Source organism: Eutrigla gurnardus (genome assembly GCF_963514095.1).
Source record: "Eutrigla gurnardus genome assembly, chromosome: 11".
Taxonomy (NCBI): Eukaryota; Metazoa; Chordata; class Actinopteri; order Perciformes; family Triglidae; genus Eutrigla; species Eutrigla gurnardus.
This window is the reverse complement of record NC_139925.1, coordinates 8,885,252-8,902,412: the sequence shown is the minus strand read 5'-3', so window position 1 is coordinate 8,902,412 and position 17,161 is coordinate 8,885,252. Positions and strand designations below refer to the sequence as shown.

General features: G+C 40.6%; 4 protein-coding genes across 6 annotated transcripts; 1 reads left to right on the top strand and 3 right to left on the bottom strand.

Annotated features, from left to right (window-relative positions):
* Positions 1 to 676: 676 nt before the first annotated feature.
* On the top strand, positions 677 to 2,338 carry tmem14a (transmembrane protein 14A). Its single transcript, XM_084021833.1, has 5 exons — positions 677 to 739; positions 1,499 to 1,583; positions 1,682 to 1,783; positions 1,873 to 1,960; positions 2,034 to 2,338. Exons 2-5 carry the CDS (start codon positions 1,508 to 1,510, stop codon positions 2,080 to 2,082), a joined length of 315 nt encoding a protein of 104 aa, XP_083877959.1. The 5' UTR covers positions 677 to 739; positions 1,499 to 1,507; the 3' UTR covers positions 2,083 to 2,338.
* A 609-nt stretch (positions 2,339 to 2,947) lies between these two features.
* On the bottom strand, positions 2,948 to 4,784 carry LOC311021341 (glutathione S-transferase A4-like). Of its 2 annotated transcripts, none has more exons than XM_084021831.1 (7): positions 4,657 to 4,784; positions 4,441 to 4,564; positions 4,308 to 4,359; positions 3,914 to 4,046; positions 3,692 to 3,827; positions 3,424 to 3,549; positions 2,948 to 3,276 (listed from the first exon to the last, which is right to left on the bottom strand). In XM_084021831.1, the coding sequence occupies exons 2-7, from the start codon at positions 4,531 to 4,533 to the stop codon at positions 3,145 to 3,147; spliced, it is 672 nt and encodes a 223-aa protein (XP_083877957.1). In that variant the 5' UTR covers positions 4,534 to 4,564; positions 4,657 to 4,784; the 3' UTR covers positions 2,948 to 3,144. The 2 variants fall into 2 exon arrangements, with proteins under 2 accessions (XP_083877957.1, XP_083877958.1); XM_084021832.1 differs by having other exon boundaries at positions 4,441 to 4,570; positions 4,657 to 4,733.
* Positions 4,785 to 7,075: 2,291 nt separating this feature from the next.
* Positions 7,076 to 9,321, bottom strand: LOC311020877 (glutathione S-transferase A4-like). The gene is made up of 7 exons (XM_084021132.1): positions 9,245 to 9,321; positions 9,051 to 9,173; positions 8,918 to 8,969; positions 8,212 to 8,344; positions 7,988 to 8,123; positions 7,752 to 7,877; positions 7,076 to 7,574 (listed from the first exon to the last, which is right to left on the bottom strand). Exons 2-7 carry the CDS (start codon positions 9,141 to 9,143, stop codon positions 7,449 to 7,451), a joined length of 666 nt encoding a protein of 221 aa, XP_083877258.1. The 5' UTR covers positions 9,144 to 9,173; positions 9,245 to 9,321; the 3' UTR covers positions 7,076 to 7,448.
* Positions 9,322 to 9,710: 389 nt separating this feature from the next.
* On the bottom strand, positions 9,711 to 15,824 carry LOC311021438 (serine/threonine-protein kinase ICK-like). Of its 2 annotated transcripts, none has more exons than XM_084022006.1 (14): positions 15,660 to 15,824; positions 14,689 to 14,951; positions 14,542 to 14,596; positions 13,556 to 13,677; positions 13,363 to 13,442; positions 13,129 to 13,261; positions 12,873 to 13,044; positions 12,521 to 12,688; positions 12,047 to 12,427; positions 11,466 to 11,674; positions 11,154 to 11,296; positions 10,846 to 10,962; positions 10,629 to 10,736; positions 9,711 to 10,508 (listed from the first exon to the last, which is right to left on the bottom strand). In XM_084022006.1, the coding sequence occupies exons 2-14, from the start codon at positions 14,787 to 14,789 to the stop codon at positions 10,357 to 10,359; spliced, it is 1,941 nt and encodes a 646-aa protein (XP_083878132.1). In that variant the 5' UTR covers positions 14,790 to 14,951; positions 15,660 to 15,824; the 3' UTR covers positions 9,711 to 10,356. The 2 variants fall into 2 exon arrangements, with proteins under 2 accessions (XP_083878132.1, XP_083878133.1); XM_084022007.1 differs by having other exon boundaries at positions 14,689 to 14,948.
* Between the last annotated feature and the right edge of the window lie 1,337 nt (positions 15,825 to 17,161).

The following is a 17,161-nucleotide window of genomic DNA, read 5'->3' as shown; positions in this document are numbered from 1 at the left end:
TTAAATCCTGCAAGTCTAAGGGTTTGAACTGCCCAAGGGTCAGATTATTGTGTGCACATATATTCACCTCCTTTGCGGTTAAGCCCCTAATTAAGATCTGGTGGTACCAATAACATTCAGAAGTCACATGAATAGTTTTTATAAATAAAGGTTTTGTTTGTACGTTTCTGCTGTGAACACTTGCAGTATTTTGTCTTCCTCAAATCGATGTATTGTTAGTACTTTTTTCTTCTGCCCACTAAAGTGGGTTTGACTATCTATTTTTGGTAGATTTTTATTTAATTCTGTCTTTCTGAATATGATTAACTCAAGAGTTGCGGCAGTTTTTCAGAATAATTTTATTCACAAGTTGTTCGAATCAGTTTTCAAAAATAAGACCATGCTTTCTGATATGGGGAGCAAATCAATACTCTCCCACATGAATAAAATTAATAGAATTTAATTGAGTGAACAAATCAAACCAATGTGAAATTGTGTATATATACATTGCATAGATAGTATACATTTAAAAGTGTAGTATTGGTTATTATTAACATTTAATTGGAAACGTAATAAAATAGATTTAACGAACTATCGATTCTAAAGTTCTGAAAGGCTCCTTTCCTACTTTATAAAAAGTCAGCGAACACAGCACATACCCAACGGCGCATGCGCATCACTGTTTGTGGGCAGTAACAAGGAAGTGTAGTCACAAAATTGAAAGCAACGTTTCAAAGTCCTGCTGCTCGTTCGGACTCAAGGTATGTAATATTTACCGAGATGAAATAAATTAATTGGTCATAACAATACGTTCTCCACATGTAGAAATGATTATTTGAGCAAATGCGTGTAGAGCTGTGTCTTTACGCCTCCCATGTTGTGGCGTAATCGTGTTTTAGCCTCGAAAGGTCTTCGAGCGACACCTACAGGCCTGTAGGACGGTTAAAGTATACGGTATGCTGCCTTCGCGTGGTATCGGAATTACCGTAATTACGAGTTGCAGATTGAAATTGCATTACGAGTGCGAAACTCGGAGATAATTTGCCCAACTCACCGAGAACTTTTCAACATACATTCAGCCATGAATGGTACGTAATTCTTTAATTTTAACAGCGCAACAAGTAGGCTATTCGCTGTTGCGTGTGTACAGTATTTTAATCTGTAATCCATGTACACTGAATTTGATATATACAAATGTATCGTTCTATCCATAACAAATGGAATATATTCTGCTAGCGCGGTGCAAAGTTAGTACATTCGCTGACGTTATCTTGTCCAGTTGCGTTCCTTCTGTGACGTTATTTTTTATCATAATGTAATCAAAACAGGATTTTCCCCAATACGCAGGTAACAGCTAACCTTACGTAAATTTTTTTCCAATTCGTTTGTACGTGACGTCACGCGACTTCACATATCCAAAGTAGGATCTTCTGACTGGCACGCGAAGGCAGCATAAAGTACAAGTATCAAGATTAAAATACCATGCATACCTCACCGTCTGCACTGTACTTGTGTTCACAGCTTTGCTATGGCAGTGGACTGGATTGGGTTTGGCTATGCTGCAGCCATCGCCTTTGGGGGATTCATGGGATACAAGAGAAAAGGTCGAAATCATTTTTGGCTGTAAAAAAGCATGACCCAAACCATCTGCTACTTAATTCAACTTGTCAATTAATCATCACGTGTCTCTGTGGCGTTGCAGGCAGTGTGATGTCCCTGATGGCTGGTTTAGTTTTTGGGTGTTTATCCGCTTACGGCGCTTACAAAGTCTCTAATGACGCAAAGGACATCAAGTTCTCGTTGCGTGAGTATGACCGTGGTCGTCCTGACGTAGTAATATTCAACAGGTCACGAGTCAGAGAAGTGTTGTCATGTCACTGTGTTTTCTTTCAGTCAGTGCGGGAGTCCTCTCATTCGTGATGGGAACGAGATACAAGAGATCTGGAAAATTAATCCCTGCTGGCATTATGTCAGGCCTGAGGTCAGTAACGCGTGAAATTATATGCCAGGTTGTTGCATTCTTATTATACTAATGTTTGCTATCTTTCTTACAGTTTGTTGATGGTGTTTCGACTGCTACTGCTCTTCGTGGTGGGGGAATAACAGCGAGCAGACAGAGGGCCCCCTGTCTCAATGAACAAGCCTTGTTCTAAAGGAAACCGCATTCCCAGTTAGCATACTAAAACAAGCTTTTTGGTCTGTATGGTAACGTAACTTTCATGTGACCAGAAACTCTCGCCAAAGCAACCAGTGGGTGTTTAACAGATTTAAGATTAACTGCTAATCTTATTGCTGTATATCAGTTTTTGGTTACCCTTTTTTTTTTTTTAATGAATAAAAGTTTTCTTTTTGTACGTGAGCATGTGCATGAATGTAAATGATTTTTTAGATTCATCAGATATATATGAGCTTTGTGGGTGCAAATATTTATGTGTTGCACTGCAGGCTGCTCACCCTGCCATGGTTAGTATTCTCAAATATTCCAAGCACAGAAAATTAAAGAAAAAACAACAACAATGCCTGGACTGATACAAAAAGAATCCCTCTCAATCATGACTTATGACCCACTAGAAGTGTTTGGTGATTGTATCAAAAGGCCGCGCCCTCTGCTTATATTTTCTCTTCCATATTCGGGGCGTTTCTGATGAGAATTCTTTTTTCCCTGAGTCACTGTTTGGTTCTCACTAATACCACTCCCAATATTCATTCGTTTAAATGCCTCTCTCCCTCCCTCGCTCGCTCATTGAAACGAGAAGTGTCCTACTTTGAACAGATAACATGTAACATACTTTTTTTAAGCATACAAATGTGTGTTCTTGACATGTCGTTAAAAAAACAACTGTTTGTGACTTATTTAAATACAGTTATGGCAAACAAATGTGATTCCTACATGCTTTTGTTTTTACTCACATGGAGTGGAGATAATCCAAATTCTGTCATTGAATCAATGCAAAAAACAACAACAATGTTCCTCAGAAATGAACAATTTATTTAGCGAACCTAAACATTAAACCCATCCATGTAATGAAAGGTAGATTCTGGCCGGTTAGATTTGTGACAGTATTCATCTCAGCACAAGCCAAACATAATTGATTCACATGTCGTACATCCAGTACCTCGTGTGATTAATCATTTGCACTGCATGTGTGAGGAATGTGCAAATGTTCATGGTAATTGGATTTTGAGCACCTCCATCACAGTCTTCTTGTAGTTGTCATCTGGCTGAGGCTTCCTGCTGCTGCCTGGCTGCAGGAACTTGCTGATAGCGGGAATCCGGGTCATCCTACCCTGGAAAGACTGGAGGGAAACACAGAAAGTCATCCTTAAAAAACGCACCATTTGGTACATTTTTGTTATGATTAATGACAATATATTGAGATTTCATAGGTGTTTTTGATCCTTTGCAACCCAGCCTTGTGCAGAATGTCACTTTTAAACATTTACCTTGACGTTGGAAAACTCTGCGAGGACTCCAGGAAATTTCTCCTCCAACATCAGGGTGCATTCCAGCAGCTGTATGTCTGCAACGCTTAGCTTACCTCCCACAAGGTATATGGGCCCAGCCAGCGCCTTATGTTTGTCAAAGACACACAATATCTTGTTTAGTTATCGTATATAATCATCAACTCTCACCGTCTTTAAGCGTTTGAATCAAGATGAATCAGTTATTGGACCACACCATTTCATATATGTACAGTAAGCGAGGCGGTACCTTGTCAAACACAGGAAGGTAGCGGCCTTTTGCTTTAGTTTGAATGGTGTCCAGTTGTTTTTTTGTGTCTTGTGTGAAGGGCAATATCATTATCATTTCCATGAGATCAATCAATCCCTCCGAGTACATGTTGATCCTGGAGGAAAGCATATCTACAGTCACACATTCATCCACTAACATCCCGTGTTATAGAACACACGCTTTGAAACTAAGGCACCATACATGACACGGTCTTTGGGATTTGCTCCATGAAGATTGTACTTCTCTGCGAGGTACTGCAAGATTGCTTTCGTCTGAACAAGTTTCATGCCATCGATCTCCACCATTGGAACCTGTTGAAACAGGAGATCTCCATCTGCAGAGTAAACAACAACAGGTAAAAAAGAGCGGCACACCCAAGCTGTAAAACTATAATTTACTTGGATCATTTACAAGAATACAAACATGACAAGACATTTTAAACATTGCACTCAAATGACCGTTTCACCCCATGTTGCATCATAATTGAGGTTAACTGATAAATACATTAAACAGAAAAAAAGCAAAGTGTGACCTGGAAAGCATCCAGACTGAGTTTTATTATTTTATTTAAAGGTCTGTTTTAACAGCAACTTACCACTGAGGAGTTTTTCATACTGCTCACGAGTCTTCAGATAAATCTCGTCAAACTGTAAATATGATTACATAACACATTTAGGGCACGTTCAGCTTAAACAGCAGAAACTGTTGAAGTTGCTGCTTTAATTTACCTCAACGTCCGCAGCGGCCAAAAGCCAGCGGATTGACTCCATTCTCCCTCTCCCGTCGAAGTAGTGCAGCACAACTTTCCCCTCCATGGCCATATTTAACGTTTTTTAAAAGTGTGAGAGATGGCTAAAATAAAATAAAAAGAGAGACACGGTAAATATCACACACTGCTGAACACAAACGCGGTTCCCTAACCGTGGTATATAAGTGAATCATACCTGTGTGCACCGGCCAACCTTCCGCGGAGATAGAACCAGGAATGAAGTGAGCTGTCAAGCGACGGTAAAGTGCAAGTTATAACATTGTAATTGTCAAAGAAAAAATGATAAAGGTGGAGTAACCTTCTGGTGATTGTGATTGGTTGGTTGTAGCCAATACAAACGCGGCTCATTAACATGTTGCCGCTAGACATCATGGGAAAAAATACTAACTGGCCGCGTTCGTTCGTATTTCTTCGCTAAGTGATGAATTATCAACGTAATTTACACAGTTTCACGTTTAAAAACAAGACGTGCGAATCACGGCGGAACTTTTCTAGTTTCCACACCATGATAGAAAACGGTTGTGTCGAACCACCTCATAAATACGCCCCGCCTCCCCTCATCTATTTGGATGTGAGGGCGATCTGGCTGCGACATCTGTCACCCCATTGATCGCTAGGGTTTATTCGGCTGATCTGGCTGGCTAGGCGGGTGTCCCCTTCCTCCCTCACCGCTCCACGTCTGTCCCTCCCGAAGCCCCGCGCTCGGTGGAAGAGGACGAGGTCCCCCCGGCGGACGACCATCCCTCGGTGTACCAGTAGCTGTGCTCCCCTGCTAGAACCTCCAAACAAGCTCAAGGCCCATTTGTAGGAGAAACGTAGGGAAGTTAAGCTCCAAGCGTCAGGCACATCCAAATGAGGCGCTGCACGTGGCAGTCTGCCTTACTTTTTCAAATATTAGGTTAATAATAAAGCTAATAGGCCCAACAAAAATAATATCTAATATTTGTGCACCTTTATCTTATATAAGATTTTGAATGCATGACTTTTACTTGTAACCAGAGTATTTTTATGCTGTTGCTACGTTTACTTTTTAAGTGAATAATGAGTACTTCTTCCATCACTGACTACCATAATTGACTCAAGGGAAGAAGAGACTATTCATTTAGATCTCTAGAGTTGTAATATAATGGTATAAGGAATGGATTGAGCACCAACACCAGCTGCATTTAAACTGATCCAATCTTATGACATATTTCTTCTTTCAATCACAATACAATGCAAACATAAATACATCACAATGAATTATGTGCACTCTGTAGAATACCAGGTCAATACAGATGCACTGTATTCATGCACATATAGCATTATCGGTGAGTTATATAAATATAAATATAAATGAGGACCATTTATATGTACCGGTGTCGGGCACTAGGACCCAGGCAGAGGGCCAGAGTCCATAAAAGGGGGCCGAAAGCTCACCTGGATGTTCCAATCACCTGAGAGTGAGAGCAGCTGAGATCACCTCTTTGTTTGCTTGAGTTGGTATGTTCCTTTTTAAATATGTCTAGAAGCATGATTTCAATTATTAAAATGTACAACAATGAAATCATATTAAAATGAATTATTAAAAGCATTTGTTTTTCTAGATTCTGCATGTTCGTGAGGGATTCTAATTGCTTGGAGTGATTGCATTATATGCACATCAGCCAAGAACCAAGGTAGGCTAAAAGCAGAACAGAGGTGTCTTTAAATGGGTTCTTTAGTCCTTTTACAAAATAATGACTTTTCTATAGATTCCAGTCACCTGCAACAAGCAAGGGCTTTTAGAGGAGCCAACAACTGTTTTCCCATACTTATTAGATTTTAGTGTGTCTCCTAACTGTTTAATTTACTGAACCATTTTCTATTTTCTATGTGGGGTTTTCTGCCATTTCAAGGAGGGGGAAGCAAAATAGAGTAGCCATCTTGTATGTGTGTTTTGTAGTGTGGTTTGAGTCCCATTAGCTTGCTGGGAATAGGTAAATTTGAGTGTAAACATGACACCAGCTGCATTGTTTACCATATTAATTCATAATGACATCACTTTTTTATATAGTGATAATGAATGTAGCTATAAAACACTCATCTATGCATATATAAAAGAGTATTTTCTTTATAATTACCAACACCCATGACTTCGATTTTTACTAATATTGAGATTGAACACTGGCAGATTCCAAAGTGAGCTCATATGGATGAATGCTTGCTTAAAAATGAAAGTGTTCGACCAATAAATATTGCTTTAACCTTAAAAAATCAATAATTGCCCAAACCTGGTGTATTTACCATGATGTTATACATTTAAAGTTGAGCAATACCTGGTCAATTCCAGCCCAGATGACAGCAAAGAAACTAATTTTTCCTTCTTTTTTAGCCTAATTACATCATAATTGTATTTTTTTTAATGGTTTATTCAACCGTTCTTGTTCTTAAATGACTCTTGTCAGCCATTTTATAGTCATTTTTATTCTGACAAAAATCAGACTGTAACTCATCAGGAAAACTATGTAGACTGTATTTAAATGCCAACTGATTTTTGGAAGTGTGTGCCTTCTCTTTGGAGGAGTTGGTCCTCAGCTCTCTCACCGGGGGGCCACAGTGGCTCTTCTCTACCAGGTGACTGCATGGAGGCGGTCTGCTGGAGCTGCTGCTCACGGCGGCATGTGGTCACATTGTCTACAGTTCATAGTGGCTTATTTTGCTCGAAGAATGCATTGATTTACACTTTGAGGACTATTGTTAAACAATGAAACCTTTAATGTATGTAAGTTATGGAAATGGGGGAGGGGGGTCAGAGTGAAATAACTCAACTCGGTCAACTTCTTTCTGTCTTATGGTCCTGAACAATGTAAAGGTAGATTCTAGTCGGTTAGATTTGTGACAGTATTCATCTCAACACAAGCCAAACATAATTGATTCACGTGTCGTACATCCTGTACCTCGCATGATTAATCAGTTGCACCGCCTGTGTGAGAAATGTGCAAACGTTTATGATAATTTGAACACATCCATCACGGTCTTCTTGAAGTTTTCATCTTGCTGCGGCTTCCTGCTGCTGCCTGGCTGCAGGAACCTGCTGATAGCAGGAATCCTGGTCATCCTGCCCTGGAAAGACTGGAGGGAAACGCAGAAAGGCATCCTTAAAAAGCACACCATTTGGTACGTTTTTTGTTGTTGTTGTTATAATTATTGACCCTATATTGAGATTTAGGAACAAGTTATCTTTCTTTGTTACCGTTTTTGATCCTTTGCGACGTGGCCTTATGCAGAATGTCACTTTTAAACATTTACCTTGATGTTGGAAAACTCTGCAAGGACTCCAGGAAATTTCTCCTCCAACATCAGGGTGCATTCCAGCAGCTGTATGTCTGCAAAGCTTAGCTTACCTCCCACAAGGTATATGGGCCCAGCCAGCGCCTTATGTTTGTCAAAGACACACAATATCTTGTTTAGTTACCGTATATAATCAACTGATTGATTCACCGTCTATTCACCATTTCATATATGTACAGTAAGCGAGGCGGTACCTTGTCAAACACAGGAAGGTAGCGGCCTTTTGCTTTAGTTTGAATGGTGTCCAGTTGTGTTTTTGTGTCTTCTTTGAAGGACAACATAATTATCATTTCCATGAGATCCATCAATCCCTCTGAGTACATGTTGATCCTGGAGGAAAGCATATCTACAGTCACACACATTCATCCACTAACATCCCGTGTTATAGAACATACGCTTTGAAACTAAGGCACCATACATGACACGGTCTTTGGGATTTGTTCCATGAAGATTGTACTTCTCTGCGATGTAGTGCAAGATTGCTTTCGTCTGAACAAGTTTCATGCCATCGATCTCCACCATTGGAACCTGTTGAAACAGGAGATCTCCATCTGCAGAGTAAACAAGTTTTTTTATGCCTTTATGCTTATTTTATTATCTTCATTATTTTAATGTTATCAAATGAAAAATGCATTACGAATACAATACATCAATACAAATGGCCCTTCCAAACTTGGACTGCTCCACTTTGTTTAATCTGATTGGCTCAGCCTGACCCCGGCCGGATCACTTACTTACCTCTTAAGTTACACAAAACGAAAGAATAATCAGAAAAGGGTGATGGAGATGAGAAAGAAATGGGTGGCGTGGTGAGGTTAGATTAACAAGAAAAAAACAATTGTAACAAGATGCTGCAAAATGCGCTAAAGACATGTTTCTTAGTTGAAAGGCCAAGAATGGAACAGTTAGAGAGCATATAATTACATGTATTGTATTTGTTTGTCTTTTTATTTTGTTAATGTCTTTGTATAAATACAGCAACATATTGAAGTTTATTATTTTTACTATTTATAGTAAAAGGCCGCTCCATCCCAACAGATCTTTGTCCCAGTAGATCCCTGCCTGTACGTCCAGACTTAGTTTTATTATTTTTATTTAAAGGGTCTGTTTTAACAGCGACTTACCACTGAGGAGTTGTTCATACTGCTCACGAGTTTTCAGATAGACCTCGTCAAACTGCAAACATGATTACATAACACATTTAGGGCATATTCAGGTTAAACGGCAGAAACGGTTTAAGTTGCTGCTTTAATTTACCTCAACGTCCGCAGCGGCCAAAAGCCAGCGGATTGACTCCATTCTCCCTCTCCCGTCGAAGTAGTGCAGCACAACTTTCCCCTCCATGGCCATATTTAATTAAAGTGTGAGAGATGGCTAAAACTAAAAAAGAGACAGTAAATATCACACACTGCTGAACACAAACGCACTTCCGTAAACGCGGTTAATCATACCTGTGTGCACGAGCCCACCTGCAGCGGAGATCCAAGGAGGAATGAAGTGACCAGTAAGCAAGTGTTACCGTTATATAACGTTATAATTGGCAAAAAGATGATAAAGGTGGAGTAAAGTTCAGATGACTGTGATTGGTTGGTTGTGGCCAATACAAACGCGGCTCATTAACATGTCGCCGCTAGACATCATGGGAAAAAATACTAACTGGCCGCGTTCGTTCGATATTTCTTCGGTACGTGATGAATTATCAACGTAAATTACGTAATTTTACGTTTAAAAACAAGACGAATCACGGCTGAACTTTACACGTCAGGTCGGTTTTCCACACCGTGATAGAAACGGTTGTGTTGAACCTCTATTAGGCCATGAGGGCTGTTAATAACCTTGTTAAATTACTGCTTCTACTTTAGTCAAATCTGAATACTTATTTTTGTTTCATGACAAATTACACACGTTTAACATAACTGTACATACGCAGTCAAAAGTTTAATTATACTCAACAATCAATAAAATCACACTCATTTTGGCCTAGAGGGGTAATGTGTTAATCATTTCACTTTAGAAACTAAAACAATTTTGAGCAGCATGGCAACCATTTGTATTAAAATGACTGAAATTAAACTATGGCCTTCAGTGTCATTAGAAACATATGATACACAAATCATAGTTTCCTGTTTGACAAGGCTACCATCATAAAACTAAAACAGCAATATAAAAAAATGACTGAACTGTACACAGGCATTACTTGCAGCCAAAAACAAGTCACAGTGAAAATTTCATAAAATATGCATATTATGTATACAGTTTGGTGAACATTCAATGATAATCTGACGCAACACTGAGGTTGTAACCTCTGTAGAACATTAGCTTCGTTACAGTAACACATAATATTACAAAGCGGAGCAATTCTGGGCTCAAATTCTGGTTTGGCTGCATTTAAATATACACATACACATATTTTACAACTCACAATATCCATAGTACATATGATGAAAAACAAAATTATTGCTGTGTCAGATGTATGCACAGATTTCGATTACAAAACAACTAGGCCTACTCTTTGGAGGTGAAAGAGTTCTTAGGAGCACGTATCAGAGCTCCAGGTGGGGCACTAGCGGTGTCCATATTTGGCAGACCAGTCTGTCCGCCCGTGGATGCTCGGTAACGACGGGCGAGGCAGCAGAACGGGGGTGCTCTTGTTGGCCGATGGCATGTTGGTAGAGGTGTTCATCGGACTCCGGCCAGACTGCCACGTTGCATAATCTAAAATAGCATCAAAGATTAAAAAAAAGGCATTATTAGATGGCTTGGCACCATTACAGTTCATACAAGTTAGATAGCTGAATACTTCAGGAAGCTCTTGGCTCTGATATTCATCCTCACTTGATGCAGTTGATTCCACTGATGGACCCTGGTGCCTTCTGTGCCCGGCGGAACCAACGTCTTTTTTGTAAAACGACGGCATGTATCCCCCCGGGAATGTATTTGTACCTGATTATTTAAAACGGAAAACACAGGTCCATTCATTTGAACGTTGTGTAACAACACTTTTGCAAAGATTACAGTGAAATTGGAAATGCAACATGTCTTGAGAGATTACCATGAGTGCCTCTGCTTGGCAGAGTCCCTCCGAATGGAATACTACTGTTGCCCCAAAGATGGCTTCCGGTGAAGTCTTTACTGGCATTTATGGCCACATTCTTCTTTGTGCTAATACCTGAGGGAGACGGGAAGAGATTTTCAGATACATTTTTCAAGGAAGATTTGAGATAAATCAGAAAAAAGAAGGAACCGGGGGGGCTCTTTACAAACAAATTAAGATTAAGATAAGGTGTGCAAAACCTGAAGACACAAATTATATACAGTCCTACTAACTGTACTAAAGGGAAGTCCTTGAACATATATTACCAGGTAAATATCTTGACTGCCTCAAGTAATGTTGTTTGGCAGAAGCAGTTCTCGATGGCTCCTGGTAGGCTGTACTCTTGTTCAGGTTTAAAGGTGCATCTTCCTTTCCACTGGGTCGACTGTAATCCAGAACATTTCCATATCTGAAACACAGAGTGCATTCAATGAGACAAAGGTCGTGTTGAGTTGTTAGTGCGACTTGTGGTTATAGTGGTTCTTGCGTATTTTGTCTATACATCATTATACTGCAGATGCTACGGACTCTGCCCCTGGTAAACGGTACCATGTGACGACACATGCTCGTAGCCTCACCTGCTCAGTGCGTCCTCCCCCTGCCTCGGCTTCTCTGTGGAGTAGTTGCTTTTTCCAAGAACACTTATGGATGTCAGATCGGTGTCTTCGTAGTCGTCCCAGTCATCACCCTTAAGGTGTCCTGTGCCGTGGCCCCAGCGCCGCCGCCCTCCTTTAGGTTTCACCTGATAGCTCAGTAGGTTCGCCTTTTCGGACTCCTGTCTTGTTTGCTAAAAGAACATCAACCCTATATGTGAGGAATATTTTCCTATAATACCATGTTGTAAGAAACAACTTTTGTTGGTAAAGTTGTCTAGATATTATGGCTGTCATCCTCCCTTTACTCTCATTTTAAGGTATTTACTATAGTGTAGTGAAGCAAAGTAACAGTCCACTTGATGTAGTCAGTAGATCAGCCATTTCATGAATGTATAAGAGGCCAGGTTTACAGGATTGCTAGCCCAAGGTTTAACAGCTACATTTATATGAAAATGCTTTCATACATTTTCAGAAGAGATAAAGAATGAATACTTGCAATTTCAGGATAATAAATAATAGCAACATATATATTGTTCATACACAAATAAGGTCTCCAGCCTCACCTGGCTCTGGAGACATTTGTCAACAATGTACGGGAGATGGCTCTGCGGTGTTCCTCCGTTCTGTTCCTGCTTCAGGATGTGCTTCGGTTGCTGCTCTCGCACCAGCTCTGTGTGCCGTTGGTACGCTGCCGCCTGGGCAGCTGCAGATGCAGAGGAGGGCTGGATCTGCTGGAGAGGCCTGGAGGGGGAACAGTGTTGGTTTGGAGGTGGAGGCTGGGTGGGGGGGACAGGCTTGAGCAGCAGGGGTTGCTGCTGCAGCGTCTGTTGCGACTGTAAAGGAGCCTGCAGTGGGACATGGCCTGGCTGAGGTCTGCCCTGCTCTAGGATCTGCTGGGGAGTGCCCAAAGCCTGGCCCACGTGGAAGTAAGAGTACCTGAGAGCCTGGAAAGATATCAGGATTTAAACAAAACAACATTAGCTTTCATTCTATATGTTCAGCTATGAAGAGGTCAGGAAGTATAGGTCGAACGCTACCTGGGCAGAAGCTGGTCTCTTTTTGGGATCCCACTGGAGCAGGTCTGTCATCAGATGAATGGCTTCAGGACTGGCATTTGGGATCAATGTTGTCAGATTACTGGGAACACACTGAGGCCAACGGAAATTCATAGCACTTGCCAGATAGAAACCCTCTGGCCAATCATTCTAGAGGGAGAAGGCACATATTTACACAACATCATATTTAACAAGACATACATATTTCTACTTCATATTCCTAATGTTACTTGGAGATGAACAAACGTGGTTTTGGTCTGGGTGACGTGCATCAAGATGGATTAGTGTAATTAGGCTTTTTGTAATTCTGCTGCACACACGTGAATAACGTTACCTTCTTAGGCGTCCCCAAGACTTGGCAAACTTTAAATATGGTGTCGACTTCGCTGGAGCCGGGAAAAAGAGGCCTGAGTGTATAGAGCTCTGCCATTATGCAGCCAACTGCCCACTGGTCTATGGGTGAATTGTAGGATGTGGATCTGAGGAGCACCTCTGGGGCTCTGTACCTGGTCGTAAAAGAGAGAGTAATTGGATTTGAGTGCTTGAACCACCAAACACAGTGCATTACATTTACTCTTAAATAAACTCACCATCTGGTCGAGACGTAGTCCGTGTACGGTGGACGAGATCTGATTTCACGGGCAAGCCCAAAGTCGGCTATTTTCACCAGCTCTGGGCCCATGCACAGAAGATTCTCCGGTTTCATGTCCCTGTGAAAAAACCCTAACAAAAAAGGCACACTGCGTCACCGCCTTGACTCGAATGGCACAAAATGTCAAATGTGCCGCATTGAAATGGCATCCTGGAGACGTAAACGGGCATACCATGTTTATGAATGAACGTGAGTCCCTGTAGTATCTGAAACATAATATTTCTCACAGCAGATTCAGGAAACAATCGAGTCCTGCGTGAAGAAACAAAGTTAGAAAACTCTGGTTGAGAAACTGAAACTGTATATTTATAATATATAGTCTTAAATGTGGGATTAATGATGTGACAAGTAATAACTATACGCACCTGTCTTTCATGAGCTGGTATAGGTTTTCCTTCATGTACTCAAATATAAAGTACAAGTGATCATTTTCTCGAATTACTTCCTTGAGTTTGATCACATTGGCATGGTTGAGTTTCTTTAAAGACTGAAAGAATAAAAGAAACATGAGATGTAGAATGCATAAAGAAAAAGAAAGTAAATCTAATCATGCCGAACGTTACACACAGGTCATTGCAGCACACTCAAAAGCACGCCCTACAACCATGAACCAAAACCTTCATGTTAAAACATGGCTAGCGTAAGAACACAATGGAGTTTGAGGGTAAATTCTGCAAATGTATGATTAATATTTACAATTTAAAAAGGGGGAATAGAAAGCATGATTGATAAATATAGACTTTTCCCATGCACTATTATGATTATTACATTTTAGTCTGGGGGCAAAGCTGTAATGGGGTTTTGAGTTTTTTGTGACATGGTGTGTGACATGCTGTAATTATGAACCAATTAGCAGAACTCTAAGGACCAGCGTGTTCTATATGTTTTGCTGCGTTAAGATCAAGCTCTAGGAAGGGTAGTATAAGCCAGGGATGGGAACCAGAGCTCAAAACCAACAGCACACAACAATCACCTTCAACTTTTAGAGCCGGTGTGTGACTTTGAGCTGTGAGAAAATTTAGACAGCAACACACTGAATGGGTTTGAACAGAAAAATAGAGTCACAGGGTATGCACCAAAACACGGCATCAAAAGAGCTCACAACATAACATTACATGTCATATTTAATATTTGCCATTTGATGTTTCTTGATATATGTACAAATTGATGAAAAGGCTCAGAGAAATGCAGCCAACATCTTGCGAAGGAAATGATATACCGCGATGATTACCTGTATTTCTTATTTAGCTGTAGTAATAAAGTATTGTGTGGTGACATTTCACACCCAAAATTGGAGACAAAAACTCCATAAAATGTTTGTGGAGAATAAATGTAGAGAAGATAAACTCACCTTGACCTCACGAAGGTTCATGCATTCTTCCCAGGAGTAGAATTTCCTTTTCATTCTGGAAAATAGATTTCCTGTTGACTAACTTGTTTTAAATGGCAACAAATTGCAGAAATCTGCAGACGCTCATTATTTCCCCCAGATACTCACTTCTTTATGGCAACCAGCTCTCCGGATTCCAGACTGCGGCCAAGGACGACTGAGCCGTATGTGCCATCCCCGAGCTGTCTGATGGTCGTGTATCTATTCATGATGCTTGTCCTTCCATAGCGTCCGGGGGGGAGATAAGAATTGGGTGGAAAATAGAGATGTGTTCGACTCCTGCTGGTGAATGCAACCAGACTTTCCTGTGACAACAGCAGATGACCACAGGCAGAGCTGGAGGACTCATGGTTTCATGGATTTGCCTCCTTCTAGTAGAGAAGGTGAGAGAATAATGACAAAAACAATATTTGGTTATTATGTAGTTGTATGAATAACAGTGTGCATGACCCCTTTTTATAAAACAAGCACGACCTGACTTGGCCAATTGATCACAAGCTGTTCATTCACGAGTGTCATCTTCGTAGAAAGAAGATGATGAAAATGAAAAATGGATGAAAAAATGGCGAAGTGGTCCTTTTTAAGTAGCTAACGTTAGTGTAGGAACGTTAGTAGTCACATATCAGTAGAAGTATCGTTTATCAATACCCGCATTAGATTGCTAATATAGCTAGCCTATTATAAACAGCTAACGTTAGGTTACATCCTTCATCGGCATGTTAGCATACTATTTTCATATTATTTCCCCCCACAATGTAGCTAACAGCTAACCTTTACAAGCTAGCTGTTGAATTCCTTGTTTAAGTTAACTGCTGACTTGAACGTAACGAACATTTAGATCACAATTCACACTGAAATGAGTGTGTATTAAATCGGTTTAATACTGTTTGGGTCAGATTTGAAGTAATAACCGTGTGCAGTTAATGGTTAAAAACAACAACTTGTGTTGTGATGCTGCTGGTGGTCCAGCTGCTGACAACAACAATATAGCGCTTTGGAGAGAGAGAGAAAAAACCCACTGGCCTGTTTGGACTGAATGGTCTCTTAACTTAAAACGAGCAGCAACAGACAACACTCACCCTCCTCGCGTCACATCGACAACAACACATTGCCAGGCGTGAAGTGGGCGACGTTCAACAAATGGCCCAGTCGACGGGATAACGCCAACCGCATCCAGTGAGTCTAATCACACAGCAGAGATACAATTCCATACAGCGTTAAGGCCCCTTTCGTATGAGAGCTCATCATAATCTCGCGTTGTCTGTAAAAAAAGACTGCTTGTGGTCCCGTTACAACAAATCACAGCACTGCTTCCGCCCGCAACAACGATACGAAACGAAATGGAAGAAATCACCGTATCCCTTTCTCCGACGTCTGCACACCTTCAGTGTATGCAGCAGAAAATCGATGACTATTTAAAGCAGAATCCTGTATATATTCTCTTGTCTCTTTCCGTTCCTTTAGTCCGCACACTGCGCCCAAGTGATATTTAAATAAACGCTAAACAGTGATTCTCAAATGCATAATAGTTCTAAAAACATACAAAATGCAGCAAAATCAAGTGTACGTGTTGTTCATGACAGTGAGATGTTAAAACAATACCGATATTATTTTTAAAATACCACAAAGAGCGAAAAAGATTTCTCGGTGCAAAGCAAACCCGGAAGTGACCAGGCATGCAGGGGCGTCAGCAGCATTTCATATGTGGAGGGGGGGGTCCTGTTTAGGCGGGGGGTCTGGGGGTCCTCCCCGAGAACATTTTGGAATTTTTTATATAAATGTAAATAAACCTAACCCTAACCCTAACAACAACCCTCAACCTAACCCCAACCCGGCATGCATGCTCTTGTATCGCATTCTTCTTCTCTGCTCAAATCACGTCCGAAAGTGAAGCAGTCGGTGCAAATCAAACGTGTTTTCAGGACCCTGAAGCAAAACACGATTCAAGATTCAAGGCATAAATAGGCCTACACCACTCAGTATAAATAAATAACATTAAAAAATACAAACAATACAGAATACACAAGTGTAATGCCATAAAAGAAGAAAGTTGTACATATCAGTGCAGCATGATGTATATTGCACCTATGATTGTTTTATTGCACATAATGTTCATTATATTGCACGTAATGATTGTTGCACTTGGTCTTCTTTAGTTAATGTTTGCCCCCAATCTCACTTTGGCAGGGAAGAATTTTTTTTGTGATTTTGTGTGTGATAAAACTGTCTGCTCTACTTTTTCTCAGGTTGGGTGGTGTAACAAGGTGGGAAAAAGTGTACAGATGCAATGTCATAATGGAGGTATAGTTATGCAGTTTACTTAAATAAACTAAACAAATAGGAATATCATTTTCTTTCATCCAAGGTTTACAATTGCTGCCTGTTGTTTTTGGATGTTTGCGATTTGGTTAAAGTTTAAAAAAGTTGCTTAACCAGTTTAGGCGGTGGGGGTCAGTTCTTTGGTGAGAATTCCAGCATTGTATAACATTCATGAGATTAAAGGTTAACAGCCTTCTGATAAAGCTTTGCAGGTATAGAGCTACTAAACCCATGGAGCTGCTCATTGCTGATGTAGGCCTGT